The sequence below is a fragment of the Protopterus annectens genome, chromosome 12.part0 (genome assembly GCF_019279795.1).
Source record: "Protopterus annectens isolate FY-2018-M chromosome 12.part0, PAN1.0, whole genome shotgun sequence".
Classification (NCBI taxonomy): Eukaryota; Metazoa; Chordata; order Ceratodontiformes; family Protopteridae; genus Protopterus; species Protopterus annectens.
In genome coordinates, this window is record NC_056746.1 from 180,732,223 (window position 1) to 180,742,222 (window position 10,000).

At 39.3% G+C, this 10,000-nt stretch overlaps 1 protein-coding gene across 1 annotated transcript in view; it reads right to left on the reverse strand.

The window, feature by feature from the left end:
* The window catches only part of CASKIN1 (CASK interacting protein 1), a 1,590,276-nt gene that overhangs the window by 145,093 nt on the left and 1,435,183 nt on the right, over positions 1-10,000 (reverse strand). The window contains 1 exon segment of the mRNA XM_044089212.1: positions 5,633-5,762. Within this exon segment, the coding sequence (XP_043945147.1) occupies positions 5,633-5,762 (130 nt within the window).

Here is a 10,000-nt window from a genome sequence, read left to right on the forward strand (position 1 = left end):
ATTCAAAAAGTGAGATGTAACAACAATCTGGCAGCAATTTGTGATCTTAGCTATAAAATCAGACTGCAGTTCTCCCTCACAGTCTTTGTACATCTTCTGACACTCTAGCTTTACCAATGACTTTCATCAGAATTTCATCAGAATAAGGTAATTTATTTTACAAAAGTTTTGGCCACTGTCTCATCTTCCTCAGTACCCCATATGTTTTTCAAAGCTCTGGTATCGGTAGTTAAAGCATATTTTGTCGTGTCATTTTGAAACAACCAATAAAATGACACTGTCAAAATTTATTGAAGTGTTGATGTGGTGGGGCAAAGACTTCCAACACATACCCAGCACAGGGAGAATAGCTGTATTCTGTACATTATTATAACCAACTTTGAAACTGCTGCTTCACAAGAAAAACATCAATTTCCTGAATGTGATTTCACTAAATGCAGATCTTGGGAGCCCTGTCAGAAATGTGTGTCTCAGTAATACGACTCCTGAAAATATGAAGCTTTAAGTGTGGAAGTTACAGTGAATTATGAAAGTCACTGTTGAGATGTATCTCACAGAAATAAATGCGGTGCAAAATTCAAAAATGAACCCCTGTGGTGAATCCCTAATACAAATGTGTTCTACAATAGGAAATAACTCACTACATGCAAAAAATAAATCTAACTCTCAAGAAACCAAAAATGCTATTGGTAAACTATACAATGAACTCTGAATCCTGATCAAATCAATCAAAGCAAGATGTGAGGTAAAACAGCCACCCAGGTGAAAGATAACCACAAAACCTTATTTAACTTTGTTAGAAATTTCAGAAACAATGCACAGCTGATTGCACAACTAACAGTAAATGATATATACTCAGACCAAGAGGACATAACTAATCTACTAGCAGACAAATTCAGCTCCAACTTCACCCCTTAACCCTAAATATTTTCAGATCAAATGTAGACATCTACCTGTCTCTCAAATCTCCAAAGAACAAGTTCTCAAGACACTATTTAAAGCCAAGAGCAGTACATCTATTGGACTGGATAACATAACAGGCTAAACACTAGCTAGCCTGAAACATTAATTGTAAGACCCCCTGCAGAGGCTATTCAACAATAGCTTCAAAAGAGACTTTATGCTGATTAAATGGAGAACAGCAACAGTTATTCCCTTGCATAAAACTTCATCACTGGTTTGGCACCTGTGTCTCTAATAGACATGGGTAACCTGTAAATGTTCATCTCACAGACCCATGCATACAGTTATCAAGGTTATTAGAACTTGTCAGAGATTTGGGATGCATGGCTAGGTTTAAAAACACCCTTGTGGTCATTAGGCTAGTAAACACTTATGAACCTATGAACAAAGGTAGTGCTACAATGGACCCAGGTAATTACAGACCCATAAGCACAACCGACCTCATCTGGAAAGCTATGGAAAGCACCATTATGGAATAAAGGCATTTGATACCATTTCAAATGCAGTTATCATTGATAAACTTTCCCAGCTAAATGTTAGTAAACCCAGGAAAGTGGGGGGGGGGGCAGCTGTACCTTCTCCAATAGACTAGACACTAGTGGTGTACCCAAGGGTTCAGTTCTTGGACCACTCCTCTTTGCCATTTATTTCCTGGAGGTCAAAGCTAATGTTAAGAGTTTATGGCTGACCAACTTTGCAGATGACTGTACGTTTGGTACCAGCATAAACTCTCCAGAGGACACTAAGATCCTTTAAGTGGGCCTTCCCCAAACAAATAACTGGTGTCAAAACCATGGCCTAAAACTAAATGCCAAAAAACGTGTAGCAATGTCCTTTGGCAAGCATGACATTCCTTGTAACTATCACATTGATAGCACATCCATGAAAATGGATCCAGGAGTTAGGGATCAGGGACCTGGGAACCTATGTAGACCATAAACTGCCCTTTGATGACTACATATCCACTACTGAAATAAATAAAATTGTAATTGTGCAGTTTATTAGTAAGGGTATGGCAACCCATGCTAGGGAGGTAATGATTCCACTGTATTTAGCACTTATTTTGCTAGTCATTGACTATAATACCACCTTCGATATGTACCTGTCCAAATACCTGAAATAACTGGAATGACCATATGTCTCACCAAGAAAATCAAGGTCCTAAATCACATAAGCTACAATGACCATCTCAAAGCCTTGCCTTTCTTTTTGATATCATACAGGCTACTAAGTGGTGATCTCTACCTTGTGTACAGAGCCTCAACAGACCCTGTCCTGTCAGACTTACTGCACATCTGTAAGTCCAATGGTAGCATAAACATCCCCTCTAGGGATCTTAATCTCTCTTGCAACATAAATATGACATGTTGGTGGAATAGCTATGTATCAAAGAGAATGCCACTTTTTGGAATCATCTTCCACTCCACATAAAGCAAAGTGCTTTTCTTGCTCTCTTCAAACATAACCTGGTTGAAGGGATAGGTAACTGCAAGTTCACTGCTGATTTAGCAGCCTTGTTCCTTACGAATAGAGGAAGCATTTAAATGTTCTACACAGCTGTGGGTTATTTGTACTTAAAATACAACGGTTAAAAACTTCACGGGAAATTTATGGCTAAACTTCTAAAGATCCTCATGAACAGTCAGTGCTCCACTAATTGGCATAAAGGTTCTATAATGGCCTAGTAATTATCTATAAACATATGAACCTATAATAATCAGGGAAGAGCTGCTACATTTTGGTATACCTATTGATTACTGACTTCCAGTTAAGGGATGCCCAGAACACAATAACTGGAAGGTTGCAATGTTGCTTTAGCTGACCTGAAGCTCAGACAACAGCAAGAAGTTAGAGCTAAGCACATCTCTCAACTATACAGATTTTTGCAGAATCTCCAGATTTTTGCCTCATATTTTTGGTCTGTTTTTCAAAAAAATGTGTTTTTTTTGGCAAATTAGTGGCAAATCATTAAAGAGACCGTGGTGGTGGTGCTGTGGTAGCATTGTCGCCTCACAGTAAGATGCTGTCCGGTTCGATTCTCAGCTAGAGCGTCTTCTGCGTGGAGACATGCGTGAGTGGGCATACCTTCGTTGAAGGTTGTGCATCAGGCCTGGCAAGCCGGTACGTAAAAATCAACTGCCAATCATTAGCGACCCAAAAGTGGCAAATCATTAAAGACTGAAGTTAGAAAATAGTGACAAAGATTTGAGTTTCAGAATTTATGCCCTTCAGAAAATTCATGCTAATGCAAAACCTGTTATTCTATCAACTTTCTAAGTTTGTCCTACTTTTGGGCCTTTGTCCCACTTTTACCTGTGCCTTTGTTCAGATTTCTTGCTCTAAGAGGTTGAGAGATATGGAGCTAAGTTTTCTCTCACTTTTTCCCTTTTGTCCCACTGTGTGCAATTTCAGAGTGAGTATACATACACTCACACACACACACACACACACATATATATATATATATATATATATATACACACACACACACACACACACACACACACACACACACACACACACACACACACACACACACACACATATATTTCTAGATATAAAATCATGTGAAGATTAATAATCATAATAGATTCTTAGATTTTGCACTTTTTACAGTCAACAGTGTCAGCTTCCAGAAAGGTCTGTGCACAAGTAAGTACAGGGCTCAGTGGTTAAGCATTGAGCTGCAGGCCGACGGGACACTACTTTATCTTATTTTCGCTTTCTGTTATGGGAAACTTGTGCTATTATTACTGCAGAGCAAGGTAAATATGCAGCTACTGTGTTGTTCTTGCACAAGTGTTACATGTCCCTTTGTCCTCATTGTATGAAAAATGGGCAGCGGATGAGGAATACAAAGTGTCGCAGGCCGCATGTCAGAGCAATAATCGCTTCCTTCCATTACCCACAAGTGTGAATGCAAAGGTTCAAGAAATCAAGGTAATAAATCAAGTTCAAATACATATCTAGTACTATTCTTAGCCAATATTCATTTCCTGTTTAAGGCAAATTTTGTGTCACTATCCCCTTCTGTTTTAAGGGAAACATATGGGAAATTATCAGCAGATCATTTTATAGCACTCCTACAATGCAAAAATTGTGTACAGTTAGGTCAAAACTCCGGCAGTGTGCCACTAACTAGAATAAAGGCTCTACAATGTCATATTAAACACTCATCACTATTCCATCAAATAGCAAAATACTATATCCAACTAGGCCAAAACCATAAACTAATTACTTTGTAACTTAAGAAAAGCACATAAAACCCTTATAAAAGTCATGCATTTATTTTGCTAAAAAGTACAGCACAATTAACATTGTAAAGAGGAGATCCAAGTGAAATGTTGAAATACATTGTAAAGTTGATCCAGTAGTCAGGGACTTAGGGATACACTTGGACAGTAATCTAGCCTTTGACAATTGCATGTCTACAGTAGTGAGGAAATCATTCTATGTTGTGCAACTTATAAACAAAGGTATGGCATCTAAGTCCAAGGAAATCATTGTTCCACTGTATTCAGCATTCATCAAACCTATCATTGAGTACAATGCCACCTTTGCTATGTACCTAACCATGTATACCCAACAACTGGAATGTCTACATATGTTCCTCATTAAAAGAACACAGGGTATAAGTAAAATATCCTATGCAGACCGCATCAAGGCTCTATCCTTGTATTCTGTCTCCTACAGGCTTTTCAAGTGAGATCTATGCCTGGCATACAGGGTCTTGACATACGCCACTCTGATGGGCCTCCTGCATATCCACAAAACAAACAGCACCAGAATTACCCATTCTAATGACTTAAACCTTGCTTGTGATATAAATAGGACCAGCTGGAGAGACAAGTATGCATCCCAGGGACTACCCCATCTCTGAAACAGGCTCCCCATCCATGTGAAGCAGAGTTCCTCCCTAACCCAATTCAAGTGCAACTTGAACAATTGGATGGGGAACAGGAAATTCATCCCTGGTTTGGTACCTGTGTCTCTAATGGACACAGTCAACCTGTTAATTGTTCATCTCCCAGGCCTCTGCTTGTAAATGTTTGATCTCCCAAACCCCTATTTACACTTATCAAGGGTACCAGAACTTGTCAGAGACTTGGAATGCATGACTAGGCTTAAAATGGTCCTTGTGGTCATTAGTCTAGTAAAGACCTTTGAACCTATGCATCCACTTGATCTAGACTTAATAGAATGAATAAGATAAACTCCATGAGGATCTTTGCAATCAGCAATCCCACAAGCTTTCCAAGAAGCTTACACTGGTAGTGAAGTGGATGTAAGAGAGTTGTCATTGAATGCTCCTCAACGAAGCAAGCTGCAATTATAGAACTAACTGACAAGGGTCCCACATGCAAAATATATGAGGATTTTAAGCAATGGGAAGTGACTACATGCATCTGTTAGGAAACTTGATGAGTTAAACAGACAGCAACACCACTAGGTCTTGAAGAATGTCAGTAATATGGGAAAACACAAATGCAAATGCTGCACATTTTTTTTGTACTAGACTTTAAAACATAACATCAATGCCTCCAAGATGACCCTTTATAATTAGCTTGAGAGGGAAAACATGCATATGAAAAAATGCTTTACTGACTATTTTGAAATAAAAATGCAATAAGCATCAGAAAATGAGACACATCTTGTGTTACCTAGTTTGTGATCCCAATCTCCTGAAGGTCTTCCCATGTTATGTCTGTGATGAAATCAATGTTTTCATATCCATTTTCCACCAGGACTTTGTAATATTGCCCGAGGCCAATCATAGAAAGCCATGCTGCTAAATCTGCCTGTAGAACAGAAAAACAGAGAGTGATTACTCTAATTAGAAGAATTCTGTGGCCCAAATGACCTTCTGATATTCCTGAAACTGTAATGTGTCAGTCCAGATACCACACACACACACACACACACACACACACACACACACACACACACACACGCACGCACGCACGCACACACACACACACACACACACACACACACACACAGAGAACTAGTCAAAAAATAGGAGGAGGCATTACTTAGATGACATGACACAGCACTAATGATTTTTATGGAGGTATATTCCCTGCCTTTAATCTACTTTATAAACATGTTCAGCATATGTGATCTTGTTCTACAATTTGTTTCTAAGTGTAAAGTCACTAAGGCATGAAAACACAAAAGTAATCACATCCATTTCTGGTTTCACAGGTATTTTGCATCTTTTTTTTCAAATATTCTTAAATTATTATCTAAAATGCATATAACCTGTGTTTGTTACCCTGAACTCTGTCCCATTACACAATAAATATCTGTATTCAAACATGGTTCCACAAACTCTACATCAGGAATACAGTTGCAATGTGGAGAGGTAATAAGATGAAAGATGAGGTAAAAATTATATTGAAGTTTTGTGGTTTTCTCAACTAGTATCTACCAGCACTCAGTTATATAAACATGCACACACACACACACACACACACACACACACACACACACACACACACACACACACACACACACACACACACACACACACACACACACACACACACACACACACACACACACACACACACACACACACACACACACACACACACACACACACACACACACACACACACACACACACACACACACGCACGCGCACACACACACACACACAGAACTGAGGATACCTGTAACATATACACACACACAGAACTGAGGATATCTGTAACATGTACACACACAGAATATAGGATATTTGGAGCCAGCAGACCAGAAGGGGAAAGCATGGACTGGTCTTTCCTGATTTCAGCATCAGACACCTGTTTAATTCTCATTCACATGGACATTCATTCACTCTCTACTCACTGCTCACTAATAATTAGCAGATTAAGGGACAAAGACATTGCTGATTCTACCTAAAGAAATATACAACATTTAGAGAGGAAGTGCATAGGGCATATCAGCAGTGTAACACTTGTGTAACTCTGTATGTTTTTGCATGACACTGATAAAGTTTTGGGAATCATTAATACAACAGTGAATCTGAGATGCATATGAGAGCTAAACTGGCACACACACACACACACACACACACACACACACACACACACACACACACACACACACACACACGTGCGCTGGACAGATAATGCTTTCAGATATGTTTGCGAGCAGGCAATTTACAGAGTATTAGAAACATAAGATAAATGAAAACAACAAATAAATAAAAATATCAGGCACACCACAGTAAATGAAACAAATAGGTAAAACATTGAAGACAGCAATAAGTAAAATATTGAAGACAGCAGTAAAACAAGTCACTAAAAATAGACAAATAATAGATTCTAGGTTATAGCATGTAACAACTAAGAGACCTTGTGCCTTGAAAATAATGTGTACGCAGGCCACAAACGTCTAAATAAACCACAAGAAATTACCCGCTGCTTGATCGTTAGCTAGTACAGACATCACAAGATCAGTGAAATATGATTAAAATTAGAAACCCCATGCTGCAGAGTTTTGTGCTAGTAACTGGGCAAGTTTCAAGTCTGGCAGCCTTAGCTAGAAGGCACTGCAGTAGGATGGGAGAAGACACGTAAAACTGGAAGATCATTAGGTAGAATTAAGTGCTTGATCAGAGATGTTCCACAAATAGAAATGTGATGAATTGACAACAGCTGAAACCTCTTCCTTGACCATTAGTGTGTCATCAATAATCATTCGTAAGTCGTGCACTTTAGACACAAAATGACAGCTCCTCACCAGAGTACGAAATAGCTTGGGAAAAGACAGGCATGGAAAAATTCCGGAAAGTAGCATGTACAACCATAGCAACAGTCTTACATAAATTGAACTTAATTATTGATCATCCAATTGTGAATGAATTCCAAGTCCTGCAACAAACAATTTAGGGCAGACACAGCCTCATGCGGAAATGAGAGGCAAAGCTGTGTGTCATCAGCACATCAGTGATGATGCAGACCTCTGAAATGAATAATGTCCTCTCATGGCAAAAGCTAAATGGTTTAAAGGACCAATAAATTATCCGCTGATGCAAACCTATGGGAGCATCCAGAAAGGTAGGAAACAAACCATTCCAGAACAGCATCAGAGATACCACACACATTTTCTAAATGGTATAATAGGATGGTATGATCCACTAAATCAAATGTTGATGAGAGATCAAAAAGATCCACAAGAGAATAATGACGTTGATCCTTCACTACTAGGAAGTCATTAAAGTGCTATGTCCATCCCTAAATCTGTACTGGAAATAGCCACTGATGCCACATTCAGCCACGTAAGCCTTCTGTTCAGCCAAAGCAACTAGTGCAGCACCAGAAATGTGCAATACAATACAGTAACGTGGCAGAGTCGTAGATAACTTACATAGCACCTGCTGCAGTACCCTGATCCTCAGCTCTAAGTTGAAGAGTTTAAGAAAAAGTAAAAAATAGGTCCTCTCTCTCTTTCTCAATGAGTTGCTAGTAAACTACTTGCTACAAATGTAATAAGTGGCCCTACTATGAAATGATGATGTCCTGAAAGTCGACACTTCGACAGAAGTGAAGTGAGGAGAAAAGAAGAGGACAGAAAATGGAAAAAGAGGAAGATTAGGAATTTTATGGAGTAGATGGCAGCGGATGGAAGGGAGAAGGGGTGAGATTTTAAGGGATGGGTTAGAAATAGTTATTTTCTCAACAAGTTGAAATTCTATTGAACACTAAGAAAGATTAGGTGTGAAGTCTGTAGTGTGTTCAGGCTATCAAGTTACCCAGGTACAGAGTACATGCATTGCCAAGAATGTTGCCTTAAGCTGGGTTTGAATGCTTGTAGTTTGTCAACTTACCTTACACGAAGTGGTAGTTTACTCCAAAGATTTGATATGTAGCTGGAGTAAAGTCTCCACCAGAATATTTGATTTGATGGAAAGCAGTAGCAGTTTTTCAGTGAATTGCAGTGCTCTAGGTGGTAAATACTGCTGTCGTTTGTTACTTAGATAGAGGTGCTCTAGTTGGTAAATATTGCTGCAGTATGTTACTTAGAGAGGGATACTCTAGGTAGTAAATACTGCTGCAGTTTGTTACTTAGAGAGGGGTGCTCTAGGTGGTAAATTGTGCTGTAGTATGTTACTTAGAAAGGGGTGCTCTAGGTGGTAAATAATGTTGCAGTATGCTACTTCGATAGGGTGGGCCCTAAGTGGTATACATTGCTGCAGTAGAGAGGGGTGAACTAGGCGGTACATGATGCTACAGTATGTTATTTAGAGACGGGTGCTGTAGATGATGCATAATGCTGCAGTATGTTATTTGGAGAGGGTGCTTTAGGTGGTAAATACTGCTGCAGTTTGCTACTTAGAGAGGAGTGATCAAGGTGGTAAATTCTGCTGCAGTATGTTATGTAGAGAGGGGTGCTTTAAGTGGTATATATTGCTGCAGTATGTTAGTTAGAGAGAAGTGCCCTAGGTGGTATATATTTCTGCATTATACTCCTTAGAGATGGGGGCTCTAGGTGGTACATAATGCTGCAGTATGTTACTTAGAGAGGGGTGTTGTAGGTGGTAAATTCTGCTGCAGTATGTTACTTAGAGAGGGGTGCCCTAGGTGGTATATATTTCTGCATTATACTCCTTAGAGAGGGGGGCTCTAGGTGGTACATAATGCTGCAGTATGTTACTTAGAGAGGGGTGCTCTAGGTGGTATATAATGCTGAAGTATGTTAGTTAGAGAGGGGTGCCCTAGGAGGTATATATTTCTGCATTATGTTACTTAGAGAGGGGGGCTCTAGGTGGTACATGATACTGCAGTATGTTGCTTAGAGAGGGGTGCTGTAGGTGGTATATAATGCTGAAGTATGTTACTTAGAGAGGGGTACTCTAGGTGGTATATAATGCTGAAGTATGTTACTTAGAGAGGGGTACTCTAGGTGGTATATAATGCTGAAGTATGTTACTTAGAGAGGGGTGCTGTAGGTGGTAAATACTGCTGCAGTTTGCTACTTAAAGAGGATTGCTCTAAATTGTAATTTCTGCTGCAGTATGTTACTTAGA